Source organism: Siniperca chuatsi, linkage group LG19, assembly GCF_020085105.1.
Source record: "Siniperca chuatsi isolate FFG_IHB_CAS linkage group LG19, ASM2008510v1, whole genome shotgun sequence".
Taxonomy (NCBI): Eukaryota; Metazoa; Chordata; class Actinopteri; order Centrarchiformes; family Sinipercidae; genus Siniperca; species Siniperca chuatsi.
The window spans coordinates 24583791-24608280 of NC_058060.1; the positions used below are offsets into that span (position 1 = coordinate 24583791).

General features: G+C 40.5%; 1 protein-coding gene across 6 annotated transcripts in view; it reads right to left on the reverse strand.

The window, feature by feature from the left end:
* Positions 1 to 24490, reverse strand: part of LOC122866443 (sodium channel protein type 4 subunit alpha-like) — a 210079-nt gene that overhangs the window by 135640 nt on the left and 49949 nt on the right. For 4 of the 6 annotated variants that reach the window (XM_044176090.1, XM_044176089.1, XM_044176091.1 and 1 more), the window contains 5 exons: positions 23714 to 23788; positions 23183 to 23301; positions 15079 to 15168; positions 12791 to 12919; positions 1486 to 1577 (listed from right to left, as the gene is read on the reverse strand). In XM_044176090.1, the coding sequence (XP_044032025.1) occupies positions 1486 to 1577; positions 12791 to 12919; positions 15079 to 15168; positions 23183 to 23301; positions 23714 to 23788 (505 nt within the window). The remainder of the gene's footprint in view (positions 1 to 1485; positions 1578 to 12790; positions 12920 to 15078; positions 15169 to 23182; positions 23302 to 23713; positions 23789 to 24490) is intronic. The other 2 variants (XM_044176092.1, XM_044176094.1) reach the window with 1 other exon arrangement.

Here is a 24490-nt window from a genome sequence, read left to right on the forward strand (position 1 = left end):
TTTCTTTCTTCATGGAAGCGTCTGTAAGCTAATGAATGACTAGTGTGATTATTTGTAGTTACGGCTGCAGTTATGGCATGCGTTCAACATGTTGCTACCACTGCGATACAGTTATAACATGTATTAGACACTGTTATAACAAGGCCATTACTATGGCATGAAAATGTTTTAATCACATGTTTTAAAGACATGTTAATAACGCAGTTGGCACTGCATGCTAACATGCACAGTGGAGCATCCAGAGGCTAGCCAGCAACAGGTTTAGTTCCACAGTTTGAATTGTAATATTTGTCTCACTGTGGAACAAAAAGGATTGGTCATTCAAAGTTATAATCTATGATACAAATGTATACTTAAATCACAGGACTGAGTCGCTCTCAAATTCAGTGACAGGTCTTTAACAAACAGATCTGCATGTAGGATTGGGTTCCATTTTGGACCGGGTTCCTGATTCACTACGATCAAACCTTTTGTCTTTTCCTCTTTATTAGCAACGAGCAATGTGATAATTATTAATAACAACTAATTACTCATTAGCAGGGTTCCTATTTTTAGTCAGCACTGTTGCTGTCAGCGGTTGAAATGACAAAAGTCACCAGCGGCAGATTATATCAGCTGTAGCTAGTTAGCGTTAATTCTGAAAGTAGCTCGATCGAAGAGCGGGATTAAACATGGCTGTTGTCTGTAAGTGGGAGTTTGTACTTGGCTAAGATCGTTTGTAAAAGGAAGAAGCACCGCTCTGTAACACCACCCTACGGTCGTGAGTGGACTCTTCTCTACAGAAACGATCTAGCCGATCGCTTCACGTATTTCTGAGAGACAATCTCCCACTTAAACTTTCATTCGTATCATATTATAATTAATCAAGTTAATTGTTCTATATCAGGACATGCCGTATTTGAATCAAGTTGTGCCCAAGTGAGTAAAGCTAATTGGATTTAATAAGGAATCATTAAGGGTCCTGATTTGATAAAATGCTATTGAACCAGTGTCTTATTTATTTACGATAGTCATGTTTTCTGACGCTGTTAAAACTGTGTTTATGTCAGTAATGTTTGGAAACAGCAGTGAAACGGGCCTATATTTTAAATTACATTTAAATTACATTAATACAAACTCAATCATGCATGTGAATTTAGCTTCATTTTAAAATGGTCAAAACATTAGAGTGAGCCTTTCATTAAGCATCACACGTGTATCATTGCTTGACTCACTGTCAAGAGTTGATTGTGTAAAGTTGCTGTTTGCTAAGCCTCTGATGTCCACTCACAACCAATTATCAGGAAGACTTCAGAGCTTCTTTCTGCATACTACCTACAGGAACGTGTACTTTATCAAAGTATATGTCAAAGAGTAGATAGTATAGTATTCAGTAGGTAGTATGCAGGATGAGATTTCAAACACAGCCACTGATTAAGAGCTTCCAGCAGGCTCCGGCCGGGAGGGGTGCGTTGGATATTCACTCCCCCGCGTTCGCTTCCTCACCTGGGATGACAGAGATGGTTTTGAGCGCTCGCAGCACCCTGAACGTCCTTAAGGCTGACACATTACCCAGGTCCACAAACTCAGTCACATATCTGCAACAAGCCGGGAGACAGAAGCACAAAAACAGACACACACAGAAGGGTATGACCACACTGAGCAACAACGAGCCGACACAGAGGGACAGAAAAACGGAGAGACAGAGAGAGAGACAGAGAGATACAGTAGAGATAGGCCAGGTTGGACGGCTACAGTGGAGGTTCAAGACAGAGACGTCGACTATTAAGAAGGAGAAATCAGACGATCAAAGCTGCTCACATGGATAAAAACTGGAGACAAACTCAACTCCGTCTCAGACCTTCAGATTCTGATGAAGACTTCCAATCTCATCAATAACATCAAAACCTATTTCTTTAGTTTAGTAGCTAATATAATGTGTGTGTTTAGTGTCAACTCAAATATATTGTTGGGTGCGAGTTAGGGCTGCAATTGGCGATCGTTTTCATTATCAATTATTGCAAAATTAGTTCCAGTTGAACTGCAAATGTACTTGTCATTTCAACCATGAAAAAACAAATGAACAAATGAAATCTAGTTTCCTCTAGGACGAGCATATAAATCTTTATTAATCCATTAATTCTTTGGTCTATTGTCATAAAACAATGGTCTATTGTCACAAGTTCCCAGAGCCCGAGCTGACGACTATATGGCACGTATGCTTAAAAAAATAAATAAATAAATAAATAAATATATAATATATATATATATATATATATATATATATATATATATATATATATATATATATATATATATATATATATATATATATATATATTTATAATATTTATTTTTTTTTTTTTTAATTTATTTATATATATATATATATATATTTTTGCTGATTCATTTTCTGTCAATCAACTAATCAATTAATCTAATTAAACTTTTTAGCTTTAGAGTGAGTGGTCACTAGATTGAACAGAGGTGTTTATCAGCATGTCCATATTTCAATTACTATCAATGACCACTGGATGCTAAAAGATACTGCTAGTCCAGATTCAGAGCATTGATAACTGGAAAATAGAGAGAAAATAGAGAAGGTCAAACTTAACTTTTTGCAAATCAAGAGATAGATAGAGATATAGATAGAGATATAGATATAGATAGATATATATATATATATATATATTTAGCTTACCGCAACAGAACACTTTATTCATGCTAACATTACTTGCATACCTCCACAACTTGGTCTGGTTACAATCTGGTTAGCAAATACATACGGTATCTATATCTATGTATCCATCTTGTGAACTAATCAATAAGTTATGTCAATGCAGTAAAACTGCACCAACAGTATCTTTTAGTAGCCGTAACGTTAAATGTGATTGATAAGGAAAAATCTCCATTTCTTTTGAAGGCTAATTTAATCCAACAGAGTAACTTTAAGTGAAGTTAATTTATTAGCTTAGCTGTTACCTTCACATTTTATCCAACTGTTGACTGGTAAACTGGCTTTTAAAAAAGTACTTGTTTGGTTAATCTGTCAGGATTAATAATAACTATTGTTTGTTTATCATCCAATCTGCTAATTAGCAAAGTTAAGCTACAAAGTTATGCTATATATAAAAAGGCACTTTGAAGATGGTTAACATGTACATGCGTGATATGTACCGTCAACGTTAACCGTAACACCCGATGTTTTTATTCCATCTCCAAATCTTAAAACAAACTATGGGCAGGTAGCTAAAAAGTGTAGCTACCTGTCACATTGTTTACTGAAAGTTGTCTGTCATAGCAACAGTAACCGGGGGTGGTGCTTAGGATAAGCCAATTACTCACCTTCACAGCAGTAGCTGAAGATGGCGCGAATCCCGAGAAGGCATTGAAGAGTTTATAGAAACACTGAGAATATTAGCTAGTTACTCGAATAAACTCCTGGCAGCGTTGCGTTGCTGCCATTGATTCCAAATCAAACATCATGTATTCAGCTTTTACATATCTGACTTTTCCTTCTTTACTGTGTCGTCTGTTCAGATCAGGCGATTACACCGGTGACCCCTGATTGGGCAGAGAGTGGGAAGTGGGCGGGGGGGACTGGTGCTGCAAGACACGGCAGACATGGGACGAACAAGAGAGGACGTTCACGATGACGTTACGATGACGAGTGTTTGTTTTTTCTGTCCCTTGTCGCCCCCTGGTGGTGGTGAGGCCTTACCTGGGATGACTGAGATAGTTTTCAGGGCTCTCAGCACTCTAAAGGTTCGCAGCGCCTGCAGGTTCCCTACTTTGATAAACTCTGTTAACAGCCTGTAGGGGGCAGTGTGGTGGTTGTCAACATACAACAAAAGAAGAAAAACATAACAAAGTCTGAAAATACTGTGGTGATGATTTAAAAGTACAACCCTGATTTGTTAAAGCACCAATTTCCAAAAATGTTTGAACTGCTGTGAACTGTGATCAACTTTAAAACATCAACAGAGAGCGGTCAGCTAATCTGGGGGTGCCCTCGGGTGCTTTTATACAATCGGAGTGTATTTTTACAGATGTGGAAAGGAAAAAAGATAAAATCAAATGTAAGTTTGTATTTTTCACCATAGTTTCCTATATTTAAATATCTGTAATCCTATGCAGGGCATTAACATTGTGATGATGAATATTTGTGTGTGTATAAATTTGTTTTGCTTTTTCACCGTCTTATTTAATTATATTAAGTGACTATTTGAATCATAATGGAAAGTACAGAAACATCTAACACTATGAAAATAAATTTCACTCATAATTATGACATACTTATAATCAGTTCTTGAATTTGGCAGGTACTCAGAGTCCCGGCACGTCAGTTTTCAGCCCATGTGAATATTTCTTACTGTATACCGTATCCGTCTGGTGAAAGCCGGTACGCACCAGACTAAAAACTGAACCAAGCGCAATGTAAACAGCTCTGAAAATGTCTTTGTTTAAATGGTTTCAAAATGCCAAAAAGGAGGAAACTCCAACAACTAAAGAAAGTTCTTCATTGAACTCAGCTGCTGTACTTTAGCAGCTGCCCCATTCCTAGCTTCCTAACTCGCTTCAGTACAAAATCATTGCAAGGCTACGGGAAACCCCGTTTCCTAGAAATTCTGTTTATATACTTTTAATTTGTTTTGCCAAAAGCAGTTTTGAGGAAACGTAATTGCTGGCTGGATCACGTCACTGGCAACGTTTTTTCCAGTCAAGGAAGAGCTGCGTTCCTGCAGGGTGGTTAAAGGTGGAACGATAATGTAAGATGACAATTCATTTACCATCACAGCTGCAAACAAGTCCTCGACAAATAGTATGGCCTTGTCTTTAGTGGCAGTCTTTTTGATAATTAAGATTTTTAAATTGGTTTTGTTGCAAAAAAAATAAATAAATAATTGTGTGCACAGGACAACATCAAAAACTGGTATCCTTTCAAGATCCAATTGTGAGGGAAATTTACTGCATTTCATTATTTAAAAACTAATTACTTGAAGGTTTATGTATGCATACAGAAATCTTAAAATGTCACATGATGTACAATAGTGACATCAGATTGTGTTTTTAAGATAAAATCCAACCAGCCATGTAGCTGCTGGTTCAGTGACCAGGCACCTTCATATGTTAACTGGAGAAAATACTGAGAAATCTGTTAAATTCAAACTTGACTGAAGCCAAAAAGAAATCCATAACAATAGTAATAATTTCCATCAGCAAACGGTGTATAAAGAGGTAAACTGTGATAACCGGTTTGTACGCAGCCGGGCTGTGAAGGTCCCACTTCTCTCCCCTTTAGATCACATCAGACGAGGCCACGAGAGGCGCCAAGCGGCGCGGTGGCCATTTTGGGCCCCCGGTTAGATTGAGTCATCTGATCCCGAGCTGCTAACAGCCCTCCATTACAGCTCATATTTCACCGGCGGTGACTGGCAGGCTGATTGAATTACAGTGGAGGCGTGGGGCCAGCCAGAACAGGCCATTTAGATGCAGGTAGAGGTGACCAGTAGATAGAACCAGTGACGGCAGAGACACTTCACACTGGAGAGGCCGAAGGATCAGCTCTGCTCTGATGGTAATGGGCCCATAGTGTGTTACATATCAATACAGTATGTATAATGATACACTGACAAGTTTTCCAGCTGCTAGGCCTCCGTACAAAATGAAAACTGGAAGCTGGAAAGGGAAAATCTAAATGCACCTTGTAAAATTATGATCTTTCCCAGAAGTCCTCCGAGGTGTTGTAGGTGGGAGCACACATATTTGCATCAGTGGTCTAACTTATTGTTATCAATAGAAAACACCACTGTGACTACTTCCACCATCTTAGAGCAAAAACTGCTTCATTTCGCTTTGCTACAGACTGAATATGCATTATTCACACATGTTTAATTGCTGGATTGTTTGTCTTTATTTGCCGAAAACAGAAAGCGTACCAACTGCGCAGACGTTAGCTGTAGCTAGCTAGCAACAAATGCATCAACCAGGTGCGTTACGTTATTTCCTTTCAGTCTCTTTCTAATTTTCCTGTCTCCAAATGTGCACTAATTGGATTCATAATCATCACAATTCCTCAGAATATAAGCGCAAATAGTTTTGCTGAAGTGGGTGAACTGGCATCCACTCGTGTCTTTGCACTGACTTTATGCAACTGCGTCGCCTCTAAAATTTGCTTCGTATGAAATCTGACTGGACCGTCGGCGCGCTCTCTCTTTTTGTGCGGTAAAGCAGCGGATTTCCCTCCATTGGAAAATTGGAAATTGGAAGAGTAAGAGTTGATGACAGCTGATGTTCTGCTCGATTAGGGTCCCATGTCTTTATAGTAATGTGTTTTAATTAACAGTGATGATTTATTGATGATTTTATTACGCTAAGAAGATATAAAATGTTGCACCTTTAATGCTGTGAAAATGGCTGACGAGTCTGCGGCTGCCGGTCTGGTGATGGCAGCCATTAACATGTCATTACACCAGCAATATCAGTAACACAGGGGCGGATAGAGTGTGTGTGTGTGTGTGTCTGTGTGTGTGTGGAGGGGAGGGTGATGGACTCTGTTACCATGGGAATCCTGACTCAGTGGGAGGGGAGGACAGCATCCATCAGACATTTAGTGTGTGTGTGTGTGTGTGTGTGTGTGTGTGTGAGATTGTGTCTATTTACCGACCATCACTCTGGTTTTAATAAAGCCGGGCAACAGAGGGGTGATGTGTCAGGGGCGGAGTGTGTGTATGTGTTTGCAGATGTAAAAAATGTGTGTGTCCACTATCATGGTATTTTTTTGTGTATATGACCACACATTCACTTAACATGTTCTCCATCCTTGGTGGATGGGTGGGGGTGTGTGTGTGTATATAAAGAGGTGACTTATGTATCCCTGTCCTCTTAAAGATCCATCTGACCGCAGGATGGCCCTCAGTTCAAGGACACACACCTACTGACATTGTGTGTGTGTGTGTGTGTGTGTGTGTGTGTGTGTCACTCCGAGGCCAAACTGGAGATCAACACTTTGTCACCGAACGACAGTCAAACAGATGGCAGACGAAGGAGCAGGTGGAATATTAAAAGTATTTTAAAACAAAACTGTGCTGTCGTTTACTTTTTTAGCGTGCCCACGTTCCTCGAAACTGCCTCAAAGACTCAATTTCCCAGAATGCCTTTCCACAGTCACTAGAAGAGGGCTGTGAATTTGTTATTTTCAGTCAAGGTCACAATGTAGATAGTGGAACCTTTAAATGGAGAAGAGTCGCCAGATTCATAAGTTGATGAGTTGTAACTTAACGCTAATATTTCTAAACACGACAGAGTTTATGGAAGTTGATTTTGACGTAGATTGTGAGAGTTGTAACTTGGTGATTTTTTTTTTTTTTAGATATTTAAAGTGACCGCCAACAGACAAGGAGGAGTACTGAGCCTGGTAGGTGTCACAGGAACACATTTAGATAAATTAGTAAATTGCGTGCTAAATATACTTATTTCCTTCTCTCAATTTAGTAATTAATGCCTTCAAATGAATGAATAATTGGTGCTCGTGGACTACTAAATCAAACCCTCCAATTACTTAATTTAGTCCCTCAAATTAACAGCTTCATTCATTTGTCTGTATTGTCTCCACAATCTCACTGCAGGCCTCTTAAATCTGATAGATGTATCTCATTAACATCACACATGTTCTGTGGGCATTAAGTTAATAACTTCAGGAAATCTGCAGTATCATCTAAGTTTTTATGGCAGGAAATATAGCTAATCTTTAACCTCATAAATTATGTCCAGGGGAAGTTAGAAATAACAAAGTTGGGTTTTTTAAAACCAAATCTAAAGTGCAAGATCAACATAAACGGGGATTAAACTAAAGTGGAGGGGATAAGGACGAATAGTATGAAGCGGTTACTGTAATGCCGTCATCTTGAAGGGATTTCTCTCTCCAGCTCTCTTTTTTCATTTGTGATGCAACTATTTTTTCCCTTTTCATGTAAAACCCTATGAAAGTCTTCCAGGAGAGACTGTCTGAAAATGTGACGGCTGGCTTTTCACTTCACCTTCAGCTGTGGCCGTTGGGAACACGTATAAACATTTTTTATTTCCAACACAGTCGGACGACTCGTCTTACTAACTCGTCTTCTATTTGAGCGTAACTCGACTCTTTAGGTTAGGAAAAGATGGTGATCTTGGTTATTATCGAAAAAGGCAACGCTCATTTGAAACAAGACAGGACATGTCTTGTGTTTAACCAAAACCGCCATCTTTGCCTAACTCAAGGCAAACCACCTGCGGGACGCAGCATGTGAACCCCGGACTCTGGCGTCTCTCTGAACGCCACCTGCCTACGACTCCTCTACGGTGCAGGAAAGTCGCACTTCCAGGACTGGAAAAAACATTGCCAGTGAACATAATCCAGGCAGCAATTACGTTCCCTCCGAAATATATTTGGAAAAGCAAATTATTAGTATCTAAATGTATCTTGCTATCATCTTGCTGACAGGCTTTCCCATGAAGCTGCTGGGAATATCTGGATGAAAAGTCTCGGCGTCTTTGTTTGGCCGGTTATCCACAGAGAGGAAACGGACTGCGACCTCCTGAACGCAGACAGAATGTAAAGTACATCACCAGCAGATGTATGTTTTAAGAGCTAACAGTTTTAATGGTGAATTTGTCCTTTAAGTGAAGCCATTTTTCCCTCCGAGGTATTTCGCGGCAGGTCGTCAGGATCGTATTACGCCACTCTGCAGACACGGAGTCCCACCATCCGAGGGCACCTTCATCAGGACGCTTCCATTTACTGGGCGGCCGCGGTGGAGGTGACACCGCTTCATTACACCGCGCGCTAACCTCAGAACAGAGCGCAGGGGTCAACCATCGATCCGATCGGGTCATTCTGATCGTTTGTCTTCCCGGCGGCATCCCTCACCGCACGCCTCCCACTCCTCAGCTCTCTGATTGATCACCGCCTGATCGCTAACCAAACCAAACCGCAGCAATCTTCCATCAGTAAGTCAATTACCAAAGTGGACAGGTCACGCTCTTTTTCTTTCTGAAACAAAACGACCGGCTGCCGCGTGCAGAGTGGGCGTCTTCAGAGGAAAGAGAGACTGCAGTTTGTGTCTTTTTTCTGGCTTGATTTGACGGTTTGACAGTCATTTTTGTGCCGAGCGAGTTTAGACAGTCTTGGACTTCTCAAACCTGTAATTTGGAAAATGCATGGGTGTCACTGAGAAAACCACTTTTCTCTTTTTTTCTACAAAAACACTGAGTAAAGTCGTCTTATTCATCGAGTGTATCATCCAGCCCGCAAATCATTCACTTGTCCCACTTTAGGCCTGTTGTCTTTTTTACTGTGTTTCTTGTTTCCACACTGGCTTGGTTTGTTTGGGGTTTTTAGTGATTTTAGTTTGATTTTCCTGTTTTCCCCATTTAAAGGAATTGAACACAAACATATTTTTACGATATATTCAGCTCTCCTCGGTTATCTATCGGATACTTTACTTAAAATGTTTGTTTTCCCCTCATAAAGTATGTGTGTGTGTATATATATATATATATATATATATATATATATATATATATATATATATATATATATATATATATATATATATATATATATATATATATATATATATATATATATATATATATATTTATTTTTTATTTTTTTTTTTTTTTTTTTTTTTTTTTTAACTCATGAAAGGCCGTTTTAAAAAGGGAATGACAGAATTGTGTAACCATTCAACTGAAGTTAATAATCGGCAAAACCAAGCAGGACAGCAGCAAGTGTTGCATCACAGTGTGTCATTAAAGGACCATTCTGGTGTATTTATGTTTTTAAACCTGGCAACTACAAGTCATTTTTACTCTACATTCCTTGCAACAATTTTCCAGATCATACCATCAAGTTGTTTACTGCAGAGAGATAATCCATCTCGTAAAAAAATCTATGTAAATTACTTTATAGGAGCAGGCATGAGTAGGATTGCATTGGTGAGCTAAACAGTCAGAAATACAAACATGACCTTTTTAAAGAGGACAAAATTTATCTGGTTTTTACTCGTTAGAAATTGTCTGATTAAAGATTGTATCCACAAAATGAATAGTTAATAGTAGCGGTCATGATTCTGCCCTTATTTTGTGACTATTAGGATAATTGTATTAGAGCAGGTGTGTGATCATTAAGGTTATTAAAGTCATTGTGGAAAGGAATCCCAAAATTGAAAAGAAACAATTTTTCTTTATCACCAGCTGACAAACAGCCCCAGGAGAGGTTGTGTTTTTAAATGGAGGGTCAAACAACCACCCATCCTACATCACCAACCCCCCAGATCCCTCCGACCACACAGGGCAGCCTGCGGTGTGATGGGATTTAGTTCAAGGGGAGCAGAGGTCAGCGGGTAGAGCAAGGCACTAACACTGCCAGGGTCCAGAGTTCAAATCCCACCGAGGTCTCCGTCACATGAGCTCACAGTCCTGATGGTGCTTTAGCTCCAATCAGTTACCAGAAATAACGGGAATCGCTGCTGTCGCTGCCAACTGTATTTTATTTTACTAAAGTTGAAAGATGACACAGATGCTTTGTAGTATTTTGGACAAACTTGAGATTTGCAGTGAATGTCCAAAATATTAGAAACACCTCCTGTTTGCAAAATGGACACTGGTGAGGTGAATCCAGTGAAAAGCCATTAAACTGAATTGATTTTCCTCATTGGATCACAATTAAGACAAGACAAAAGTTGCAATGAAACCTGTAAAACGAGTCCTAAATAAAGTTTTAATGCAGACAAGCATGTAAGAAGCATTTAGATCCTTTACTCAAGTAAAAGTACCAATACAACAATATAAAAATACTCCATTACATGTAAACGTTGTGCATTCAAGATGTTACTTGAGTAAAAGTACAGAAATATTAGCAGCAAAATGTAAATGTAGCTCTTTTAAAATGTTATATTATTATATTGGATAATGAGGTAGTTTAATCTATGATAATGCAACATATTTTATGACGCCATCATATGTTTTGGGTGAAAATTGTGTAGTGCAAGTGTAACAGTCAAATTCAAGCAGTGGATGAAAAAGGACAATGTTTTGTTCTGAAATATACGGCAGTGGAAGTAAAAAATGGCATCAAATGGAAGCACAAGTTTCAAAATTGTACTAAAGTGCAACACTTCAGTAAATATACTTAGTCACTTTCCACCACTGTAGACAAGAAACATGGATTCTCAGCAGCATCACGGCAGACTTATGCTTATTAAGTTGATGCTGCGGCCTGAAGTTTGTTTTTTCTTTCTTTTTTGGGTCCAGACATTTGGACTGACAGCACAATGAGAAAAGTTCTGTAGTTAGAGAGCAGAGTTTCTCCTTACTTTGCAAATGTGTCTGAATTTAACAAATACATTTTTGCTTAGCTGCACAAACTGACTTAAAAACCATACATTTTCAAGTTTATGTACCTCAACTGCAGAGACAGGCTTGTATTAGTCATTATTTTTAATTCCACAGCCCTAATCCCTTCAGTACAACAGAGTCATGTCAAACTCACCACCCTGCCGCTCTGAGTTTGAACTCGCTCACTGATTAATTCCTTCCATTTCTACTTTGCAGAGATGTTTCACATTAAAAGCCTTCCAGCAGCTGAAATTGCATAATCACTCCCCTTTCCCGGTGGGCTTTTAATGTGAAACATGTACAGGAAGTGTTGATTGTACTGTAGCATGACTCCAAATGAAACTACGGTAAGATAGAATATATTGGAATAAGACGAGATGCTTGTACTTATTCAAATGGAAAAGAATTAATTCTGAAACACAAAAAAAATATCTATACCAAGTCATTAACGCGTCTTCTATTAACATTTTCTACTTCCATCACTCCCAACCCTGCCTTTGTTGTTCCTTTTTAAAGTGTGTATGGGTTCTCTTTCTATTTTCACTCTTTATTCGTTTTGCTTTTCCCTTGATTCGTGTCATTTGAAAAGAAGTTGGATTTTATTTATGTAAGAATTTGCAGTATTTAGACTGTTTTTCAGTCCCAGTTTTAGTTGGACTTTGGATTTAATTCTTTTGGATACGAGGATGCATCGCTGCGAGTAAAGATTTGTCTTTTCATCCCACCGCACTTTTATAACAACATTGGTCAACACAGCGCGTTAACTGGAAACAGAGGAAGAAATAGCTCGAGAACGGACAGAATTGAAGCGTTACAGCAGAAAAACGACGCTCTTGTTTTTAGTGGGGAGTGGAGGCTGTACAGCTAACATCATATATTAGCAATATGCTAAATATCTCATGCTAGTGGCTAATTATGTTCAGCTTTATAGCTGATTATTATCTGTTATAAACAGATGTAAACAACGTTGTACTAACAAACCTGGTGAGTGAATCTGAAGGCTGATATTTCACCCAGCACACGTCGTCAGTTTGGGTTTAATATGATCACGATTAGTTGTTTACATTTAGAAACAGCTTATAAAGATGTTCTCATCTTTAATCACAATAATGGAGGAAACTCTCTAAAAGCTGTTTTTCTATGATAATGTGAATACGGCATTACCTTGCGTTTCTTTGGCCGCTGCGCTCTACAAAACAGGACACCCCCCCTGTAGTGGTCTCATTGAAGTGAATGAGAAGCTTACACTTTTTAATGCAGGTCTATTGCTGGAGTTAGGAGCCATACAGGTATCAGTGAGGCTGCTAACATACTTGTGCTGCTGTGTGTCTGCAGTTATTGGAAGTACGTAGAGTACGTTATTGGGAACAATGTAAGAATATTGTGTGTGTGTGTGTGTGTGTGTGTGTGTGTGTGTGTGTGTTTGACTCACGCCATGACGATGACGCTGAAGTCGAGCCAGTTCCAGGGGTCCCTCAGGAAGGTGAAGGGTCCCACACAGAAACCCCTCGCCAAGATCTTTATGAGAGACTCGAACGTATAGATACCTGTGAAGGTATACCTGAGAGAAAGAGAGAGAGAGAGAGAGAGAGAGAGAGAGCGAGAGAGCGAGAGAGAGAGAATGAAATGAAAAGAGAAAGGGAGGACATTAAGAGAAAGAGGAGTAAAAAGATGGTCAACAATGGAGAGGGAAGAGGACAGAGACAGGAAGGAATAAAGGCAGGAAGGAAGAGAACGAACGAGTAATGAGAGAATAGGAAAGGAGGAGGAAGAGAAGTGAAAGAGAAAAGAATGAGGAAAAGGAAGGAGGAGGGAGGAAAATGTTAGAAATGAAATGTTAAGGAAAGACAAAGGGCGAGAGGAGGAGGTGAAAAGGAGGAAGAAGAGAAGATGCGGGAGAGATGAAGGGCCAGAAAGGGTTGAGAAAGGGAGGAGAAAGGAGAGCAGAGCAAAGAGGAAAGGAGGGTGACGAGAGGAGGAGAGATGAAGAAAGAAAAGAGGAGAGAGAGACAAAAGAAAAAAGAGGAGTGGAAGAGAGAAGCAGGATGAATATTCATAAAATCAGCAGAGCCTCGACTCGCAGCCAAACATCCTTCACTTATTTATTTTGTCCCCAGAAACAAGTTTGACCCAACAGGGCGTCAACTCAACCGTACAAAGACAGACAGACAGACAGACAGACAGACAGACAGACAGACAGACAGACAGACAGACACGTCAGCAGCTGCAGGCCAGCGGTGAGATACCTTAAAGGGTCACTTCACCAAATCACAAAAACACACATTTTCACCAGGAACCCTTGTGCTGTCACGGTATCAATTGTTTAGTTTTTAGACAATTTAAACATTCTGCAACATCTTAAGATGATGGTGAACTATTTTCTACAAAGGAGTCCGTATAGTGCACAAACAGACACTATACTACAGTTAACTAAATCTGTTTTTCAACAGGAAAGATTTTTCTTTTCGGGCCTCCAAAAGACAGCATGTCTCTCAAAGTTTTAACAACTGGCAAATAAAGTAGAAACATGAGACACTGGAGGACGTCGTCATTGTAGGGATGCGTGGAAATGAGAGCAATGTGATCACAAATACAGAAACACTGAGTTTTTAAGTGGCTAAATGACTTGCTAATTTTCTCAGCCAACAGAGGAGCATGTGATCATTCGCTTCAGTGCTTCATAACCCAGAGGTCGGGAATAAATTATTTCTACACTAAAAATAACTCCAAAAAATCTGAATCTGAAAAGGATCGATGTTTCTTTGGGTTGTTTTTTTTCCCCCCAGACACGTGACAAGGAGAAGCAAGGAGAAGGCTCAATCCAAAAAGGTTGGGTCAATACACTAGATCACCAAGACAACAATGATAAACTACTGCTTTTCTTTTATTCCTTACTTCTATAAAGATGGAAATGCAGTTCGTGTTATATTTGTGTTGTAAACATGTTCAGGGTGAGCTTCATTATGTCTTTGCTGCTCTTACTGTATACATTTTGGACTCTGTCTTTGCTTAATGTCATCATCCTCCGACAGGGACAGAGAGACGGAAATCTGAGATTTTCAGCTGCTCGTCTCTGTATACACGAGTCTAAACGGCTCATTACGTCACTGACGCACCAGCAGACAGACGTTCAGTCAGAAACAAACAGTTCAGGTTGTAAACCCAACGAGCACGCAATGTTCAGCACAAGATCCGCGCATTGTGATTCTATGCCTCAGTAGAAGAACACGTTAAAACAGTATTTGAAGCTGTAAAATAAACATTTAGGTTTTGATTTTAAGTGATGTAAGTAGCAGTTAGAGACACAATCTCAACTTCAGTGTTGGTGCACGCTGCTGCAGCAACATTAGGTTGTTACACGTAACATTAAGTGTTTTCTGTCCAGTTAGACAGGCTGACCAGCACTGCACTCCCATCAAAATCTGTTCACACAGGCAAAATGGCATTAGTCTAAAAGCAAGCTTTACGTTTGACTTTGATTACCACAGTTTGTGCAGAATGATCAGCCAAATGTCTCCCTCCTGCCTCCTAAGCTCCTTCCTCTGGCCTGGATGCCATTACACCATCAGACCACAGTGTACTGGCATTTGCTGGCAACGCTACATTCAACAGACAGACAGTCTGTGGGAATCCCCTACCCTCCCAAAGTTGATTGAAGTTTGATTGAGGTGTACAACTGGTCAAAGACAGACAGGCAAACAGACAGACAGGTGTACTTACTCCAGGTATTTGGCCCAGTACGCCGGCTCGGACATGGCCATGAAGCAGCAGTTGGTCAGGATGGTGCACATGATGAACAAACTGAATAACGTGAGCAGGTTAAGGGAAAAGGAGGTTTCACATCATATTCACACCTGCAGTAACGCCACATACAGCACATGATAGAAAAAAAACCCAGATATCTATGTCATGTTTGATTATCTGTCTGTAAAAATAAGACTTCCACAGGTGGTGTTGTGTGGTAGCTGCACACCACTGCAGGAGCCCGGGATTCAATTCCAGTTACATTGCATGCATAAATTGGTTTAATAAGAAAATCACATTGAAAACATATTGTGGATCTTGCATAAGGATCATAATGCAACAGGTACAGCAGCCTCAACATTTTAATGGCTTTTTCCATGTGTCAATCAATGCCTGAATTCCATTCAGCAATTAAATAGAAATTTATATATATATATTTCCATTATCGTTCATAATAATTAAAAAAAAAATTTTAAACAGGGCCCTTCCAAGAAGTTTCCTCTGGCTGCGGGACTGGGGTGGTGACTCTGGTGGGTGAGATGGGGGACATTTTATGTGTGTCCAGGCAGCCCGTCCTCACACGCAGTGCGTCAAATATGGCAGCTTGATCGGTGGCCGTGCACTTCAAACCGTGACGCTGCAGGAAGAGCCCCTGCAGCGTGCTGTCAAAGTCAGGTGACGCAGTATAAAGAGCAAGAAAAGTCCGCGTAGGGAGGTGGTCGGGGCGGTTGGATGCGTCAAACACAGGACTTAAAGAGTCATAGTTGACCAAGCTGCCGTATTTGACGCGTTGGGAGTGAGACCATGTTGGTCCAGGAGCCTATTGTCTCATAATCAGTCTTGAATTTGGGATCGGGGGCAAAGAAATCGCTGACTGAGTACCACCTTCCACAAAGTGCTTTATATAATATAAATAAACAGTCAAGAAGAAGAAGTTTGACCTGCTATACCCTCAAATTTGTGAAATAGTTGTGACAGTTTGTTGGGACGCAGGTGGGCGGAGTTAAGCATAGAGAGTGCCAGAGAGAGAATTAAACAGTCAATTGAGTCTACTTTTCTGTGATTTACGGCTCTTAGTCGCTGGATAAGAGCACCAACTCAAATGGAAAATGGAAATGTCCTAGGTGTAATGTTGGCGATCGAGGAACTGAAGCTTTTATGACTTGTTCCCTCATTGTGAGTCTCTCTGGAGAGCGTCAGCTAAACGCCCGAAATGTAAATGTAAAAACATCTCTTTTTGCCACTGTGTGTGTGTGTGTGTGTGTGTGTGTGTGTACCGACTGCATGCCGAAGTGATTTTACATGTGCTTTTTTTAAATACCTTTCACTGATTTCCCATTAGGGCTAAATAAAGACGAAGTGAACTGAAAGGCTGTGCCAAGTTAGCATGTGTGTTTCACCGCTCCCCTCCTGATGCTCGCCACATTCAATACAGCAAATTAATATGCCATTAACAGCACCGATGGGAGAAAGGGCCCACTCTTGTCTAATCATCATATAATGGGAAGCAGTAACTTTCCAGACTGTCAGAAGGCAGCAATACATGTTAAATATCACCTTCACCTGCCATGTTCAGCACGCTACACGCCATGAGGTGGGAGAGACTTCGTGAGACCTCGCTCAGCTGTCAATCACAGCTATAAATGAATCATAATTATTGTAATTTGGCAGAAGGAACATACTCCCCGTGTGAAAGCGGCCCAAACTCCAGCTGAAACTTGTTTGAGCTGCAGGGTAACTGTTGATTGAGTGCCGACTGAAATGATGTTGCTGGAGCGTGGTGGCAGGCGGAGAGATAATATGGTTACAGATTGACAAACAACGCAAATGTCCCCCCACCGCCGCCGCAGAGCCAGGAGCTAATTATGCCGTAATGATAGCCCTGCTGTTATGCACCTCCCAGGCCACCGTACCGGTAATGTCATAATACCTCCCACATTTACAACGGGACCTACCTTCATCTCTTTCCTCTCTCTCTCTCTTACTTTTTCACTCCCTCCTCCTTTCCACATTTGTGTGTCTCCGTCACTCACTCTTTTTCTGAGCTTGCACGAGAAGCTCAAGGCTGGGACAGTAAAATACTTTTCTCATCCCAAATCAAAGCTAAAACAAAGCGGTTTTGTGTATAATAGGGCTGCAACTAACAAGGATTTTCATTATCGATTAATCTGCCAATTATTTTCTGAATTATTCTATTATTATTATTCAAAAGAGTTTGGTCTATAGAATTAAAAATTTGAAAATGAGTGAAAAACGCCTTGAGCCCGAGGTGACTGTTCTGGCAATCTTCTAATCACTTATTAGACGAATAGTTTTAACTCTGAAAGCCATCTAATTTTTGAATCAAACAAGAAGTGACATTTGGTTTTTGACTGTTTGTTATTGGTTGAATATTTGTGACTCACCAATCACATCTGTCATATGAGAGGGAGTCTGTCAGTCGCCTATTGCTTCTCCCCAAACGCACTCCTGAACACAACAATATTAACATAATGCTGATTCAGTGCTGACACAACCGTAACAACAATCAACAATAACACAATATATAAAACTTAATTAACATGACTGTCCAGGGTGCTGATTCTAGAGGTGTTCGGGTGTTTATCAGAAATTCGGCTCAGCAGTCTGTAATCAATCAATCATCATAATTAACTGAGGGCCTCATCATGTGCCTCTGTATATCCTGTTTGGCTGCGTGTTGGAGACGCTGGCGCCAAGCAAGACGTTCATCCGGCCTTTTGGTAACATAGTTAATATAGTTACAGTATAGCTGGTGAGTTAGTTGTTTCTGCCATTTTCTGGCTGGAGCTTTTCTTGATTTTGGGTTTTGCTTCTGCTAAATCAATATAAAGATTTAAAGACATAAATTACACAGCGTGTTTTCTGCACAACACCATTACAATAGCATAATGCCAAAACAACACCAATTCCAGTGCAACAATAAAACAATGGTAACACAATGCCAGCCCCAACATCACAGCAGCAACGCCATGCTAACGCAACGTTGACACAAGGCAACAACTCTGAAAACAGCTGTAGATTTAAGTCATAATAATGACGACTGGTTTGCACTTGACTTACAAGAGACTTGACTCCCTAAAAGCTTTAGCAAAAACCTTCCAGTCTCACGTTCTGACCTGGTCAAAACCTGTAACACACAAAATAAATAAGGCAGCTCCAGCAAGCCGCACATTGTCACACAACCCAGTTTTGAAAGCAAAATGTTCAAATATTTTGTCATTTTAATGGTCAGCATTCAGAAACATGACTTCAATTGGAGTTGGCTCACAGATACTTATGACCTGCCTTTGACTTCTTCTAAAGGACTCCTAAACTTGCTTTAATTTGAGACTTGAACAAATGTATTGATCCAATTTATTGTTCACATGATGCCTCTTGAAATGCATCGTCTCATTTTCAAGAGGGCCCTCGCTTTTACATTCATTGAAAATCGACTCGACTGACATCAGAAGACCTACAAACACATCGCTAAAGTGGTGCAATAACTGTGGTAACCTGGTGCGAACACAATTTTTCACAATGCTTTTTAAAGCCACCAGAGGTGACCTCACACCTCAAACAAACCCAACACAGCAGCTCAGCTCCGCCTCAGCAGCGAAGCAACAACATAAAGTCGGTGAATTACACCACTTCAACCCAGCAGCAGCAAAGCAGCACCGGAACAGCACAAACACAACTCTCACACACACACACACACACAACACGACACAGCTGGCGGCTGCAGTGCAGCTCTGAGGTGCTCCCTGAGCAATGCCTCATGGGACACCAAGTCTTACATGTGTCCTCCAGAACAAGGCCCTGTGGGAAATGTAGTCATACATTGTTTGTCAAAAACTGCAGGTTGCGTCGATACTGATCACTTGAGAGAGGAAACACACATTCTTCGTTGTCTAATAACAGGACTGTTTACGTGTGTGTGTGTGTGTGTGTGTGTGTGTGTGTGTGTGTGTGTGTGTGTGTGTGTGTGTGTGTGTGTGTGTGTCCACCTCACACCACAGCTTGTCATTGTGGCGCCAGCATGGTTGGGCATAAATCCAGAACACACTTGATCACACACACACACACTTATAAAAACACTCATACACACACACACACAAACAAACTCCACTTCACCGCCACAACTTGTACTCTTACAGCGACTCCCCCCCTCAACACACACTTGTTCTAATTTTTGTTTTGTCTCTCATTATAACACACACACACACACACACACACACACACCTAGCACATCAGCAGCGCCACACCTCCGTTGCCGACCTCTTCCCCCACTTATCCCCCTGACAACAGCAGTGTGTCCGCCGGCTCGACATCTCTCAACACCAGCAGCCGCTTCCCAAGGTAAAAATAGACGAGTGTGAGGTGAGGGGAGGGAGGGAGTGGTGTCGAGGGGAAGGCTGTTGAGTTTTGGGTGTGAAGTAATATCTGTCATGTTGGCTCGGCGTCTGGAGCCCGAAGCAGACGCCGGCGTGGAGCTGGAGTATGGCATGGGACGGGCGGCTGGCCAAAATCCCACAGCTGGAGCCTTTAGATTTCAGTTCATTATTTGTTTCAGAAAGTTTCAAAAAGACCACCATCGTGAAGGGAGTTTCTCTCATGGAAGTTAGAACTAAGTTGACAAAGAAGTTTCTTCAGCTAATTTCCTTTCAAACAGTGTAACTATTAGCACAGTAGGTGAGGCGACTTAACATTCAGAGGCATCATGATGTGTGGAGGAAATTACTTTTTTTTTTTTTTTTAAATATCCAAAAGTAATAGCACGAGTGTTGAGTTGAGAGTAAAACCTGCACGCTGACTCCAAACCAATCAAATCAAAATATTTTCAAACTGGAGAAAAGGTGCGTCCCATCTCAAAACAATACTTAGCAAATGTGCAACAATTCCCAACAACTTCTTCACAGCCACGGTACACCCAGAAGGAAGTTTCAAATAATTAAGCTTAAACAAAATGGATTAAGTGCAAAATATCGCAAGCCTTCATAAGGAGCTTGTAATTATTGTACATAGCCGTCTGACAAGTGTGAAACTTTTTTGCTTGGATCACAATGATTACAACCTTACACTATTGGACAGCATTTGAGCTTCCTTTGTATCTTCAGAAGTGATTTTTCCAGTTAGCTTTTGGCCAAACTACCTTTACTCATGGACCTAGTGTGTCAGATGTAATCACAGAGGATTAAACAATCTGTTCTAAATCATTAAACCCATTCAGTCCAAATCCACTGAGATGTCATCGCAACGTACCTACAGGTGTGTAAAAAAAAAAAAAAAAAACACAAACAAACCTATCTGATGTTCCCTATTCTGAGTCCCTGACAACTTTAAGAGCAGCTGTAGGTCAAAGGTCAGGGTTCAGCCCGTAGCAGACCCCGAGATGGGAGGTGAGTGTGTGCATCTCTGTACAGTTTGTATATTCACCTGTGTGTGTGTGTGTGTGTGTGTGTGTGTGTGTGTGTGTGTGTGTGTGAGTGTGAGAGAGAGAAGGGACCACCTTGATGGGAAATATTTACTGGTCATGTTTATAGCTCGCCAGACAGCTCAGGATGATATCTGGCTTAGAAATACGATCGACGGGATGAGTCCTCCGATTCTCACACACACACACACACACACACACACACACACACACACACACACAGACAGTCAGTTGACATGATTGGTAAATACACTGTCATTCCTTCATGTGTGCCTGGAAACCATCCAGCTGCAGGAGCAAGCGTAGACTTGTAAACTCGTCTCACAGAGGATTCAGGATGTAAAGAGATTTCTGACAACTGAAAGCAGTCACAAGATTAAACCGTGTTAAAATGTGTGATAAATATTATTTGGCCTGTAATCACTGCAAAAAATGTATTTTGATAAAGTTTTCTTTTTAATGTATTTCTTAAAATAAGCTTGCATTTACATTTATCTCCCCTCAATTAACATCAATCACATTAACATTATTTAATGGGGGTTATTAAAGCAGGAAGGAAATATATTAATTTTACATTATTTTTCCACACAACCTTAAACAACCCCTTCATTTTTGGCTGCTTATCTTGTGTTATAATGAAACATTTAGGTGGATAACTAATCTCAAAAACCCTTATTTGTCAGTATTTTTATTAAGAGGTTCCTGGTTTGCCATTAAAGCAAAAATTCAGTGAGTGCCATTAATTGTCCTGTTGAGTACAACTGAAGGTAATCAGGGTTAATTTAATGGACTTTAGATATATTTAATGGGTCATTAATAAACCATTAATAACCCTGAAAAGCTGCACAAAAAGCACAAAAACCCCATAATTACTGGAGCCTGTATGAGTCAACCTGTGATTACATTTCTGAAAATCCCTTGCCTAGCCCTCACTGTTTTAAGATTTGGCATTTTTGTGAATAATTAATCAGGCTAGAATAACAAGTTTTGATTCGCAGTGAAAACATGTTAGCATGAGGTCTACTATCACTCAACATAAGCCAAACAGTTAGCATAAAGCCTATCACTCAACATTGTGTATGATAAATTGTTATTATAGAACCCATCACAGAACACTGTGTATGCTAACCTGTCTGCAGAGCCCCAAAACCTTTAAACTATTAGCATAGACCGCACGCTGTGGTATCAGTGAAACTGTTAACACTGCCAAGTCACATCCAGTGTACACAAACCTTCAGTCTCTGTGTGTCACTTACACATTACCACATATGCACACAAATAGTGTACAATGACACAAACACACACAGCAACGCACGGACACACAGTTTTTTCTTTCAGCTTTGAGGAAATCTCAAAGCTACTACATTGCTGTATAATTAATACTCGTAGAATTTAAAAATAATGTGTTTACAACCTTAACTGAACTTTCAAAAGAGATACTCCAGTGATTTAACATTGCACTACGGAGTATAGCGAGAGACATTGAAAACAGCCCTGCTTTTACAAAAAAAAGTATCAGTTCATCTACCAATTGTTTTCTCGATTAATCGATTGATAGTTTCATCTATAAAATGTAAGAAAAATAGTGAAAAATGCTGCATGTAATAATTTTCCACAGCTCAAGAAGTATCCAAATTGCTCGTTTCATTCGACCAACAGCCAAAACCCCAAAATATTCAGTTTAGTCTCATATAAGACAACAAAAGCATCATATTCTAACAAGTTGACACTAACAGATATTTGGCATTTTTGCTTGAAAAATTACACAAAACGATTGATTGATTATCAAAATAGTTTCCAATAATTTTGTTGTCGATCGACTAATCGATTAGTTGACTAACTGTTGCAGCTCTTAAAGAATTAACAGCCAAAACCGAAGCAGCATACGCCGAGATATCCTGACTTTTACTCTTTAGTAGTCAAACTGCAAAAACACCGGATCCTACATTTCCCATGGTGCACCTTTAATTAGACCCTTCCTGCCTCGCAAACGCCCACCAAACCTCCAGTTCACAACACAAGCTTTGTTTTAGAATTTAAAGCCCCACGACAAGATACTCTCATGACATCATCAGGGTTATAATAACTGGAGGCGACACAGATGAGTGTATAAATATTTTTATCAACTCTTCTCTCATCTGGACTATGGTGACTGGACAGGAAGGAAATAACGTCCCCATCCCCAGTGGAAATTACACTCGTCTTAGCCATGACTATCAAACTGATTTTCATGTGAGTGCCCCTTAAATTTCAAATCCATTTTACAGTTAGAGGCTTTGTGTTTCGGTGTCTCAGTAACCACGAAATCAAGCCGTATCCCACCATTCACTGCCACGTCAGGCCTGCGCTGATGTGATACAATGCAAAGCAACATGATGGGATTAACCACTGCAAAGGCTTCAGCGGCCTGCAGTGACGAACCACCCAGCCTGAATCTATTTGTTTATTTTATCACCCAAACTGCCATCAGGGTGGCCTGGCTGCTCACGCACATCATCCTTCAACACACACTGAACCCCTCCAGGCTGCCGCTGACCTCTGACCACCCTGCAGCCATTATCCCACAGTCGGTAGCAGATCATAACACTGTTAAGACGTCATGCATACAGTAGCTGTAGTAGTGTGTGTGTGTGTGTGTAAGGATATGAGTGGACCAGGATCTTGATGGCGATTCTGCGGATGGGGTGGAAAGGGCTGAAGATGTAGAGAGCTGATGTGGCACTGAAACGGAAGATGGCCTTCCCTTTGTTCAGGACTATGAAGGTCTGCAAGAAAGACAGAGAAATATACATTAATTATATATTATACATATATATATAGACGAACCCGACGGCTGATTTTTGTGTTGCACCCTCAAGCCCGCCATTTTGCGGTGGCAAAGTGAAACTAAACACATTTACACTGAGAGCAGAGATGTTTGGGTCTTTCAGTCTCAAAGCAATAAGGTTAAATTAATTAGGACACTTTGGGGGAAAATAATGTACCGCTTCTGTCCAACCTCTGCAGTGAGGATGTGAAAGTGCTGTGTGGAGTAGCTCATTAAACCCAACAGGAACTTGCTAGCTTGTGATTTAAATCGTCAGTCCATGATTTCTTGATTGTAATTAGAATAAATGCAACATTTCATAAAAATCTGAAACACATGATACTGTAACCTGTACTGTAAATACTGCTCACCATCGGCATCTTGTAGGCAGATCGCTTTGTCTTTTGTTCCGGCCCGTTCACGGTCAGTCCTATCTCAGCAAGCCGCTTAGAATGCGATCGAAACATGAGGATTAAATAATAATGGAGATTTAGAAAATGAAATAGATTTCATGGAGCAGAGGCTTGTGGCTTTTACTTTACGTTTCCGTAGTGTCCGTTTGCTATTGAAGCAGCTGATTACAGCATAGAAGATGTCTAGCTAGCTCGTAAAACTGGACTAAATTTTGTTGAACAGTTTGTTGTGCATGAGCCACACTAGTCATGGCTGTAGTCAGCCCAGCAGTTTGCAGTAGTCAACCATAAAGGAGGTTGTTGTTATGTTACAGCCAGTTGTATGTCAGACACACAACAAAGTAACGTGTGTGAAACAGAGTCGCTGTCCGAGACTTATTAGACGTGACACGACGAGAATAGAGATTTCTTTCCCACCTCTTTCTCCATTCCTAGCAATGTCCAGCGAGCCACCTGTTTCTTGGACTTGATGGCATGAATCGTTTGAAACAATCATAGCGGCTCTTGGACTAGCAAATGCTACCAACGAGGGAGCAAGGGAGCTATGCTCATCCACAACCTGGGCAGTGAGGGACCGAGGATTTTTAGTATTCTATGACCTGCCTCTACATACGATGTGCCATCAAGCTGTCTGGACATTTTGCTGCCCCACAGAGTCATGCTTTGATTAACTGTTTTTCGCTAGCACCAGCAACAAGTCGGTAAGTCAGCCCACCATTACATGGCTGACCTGAG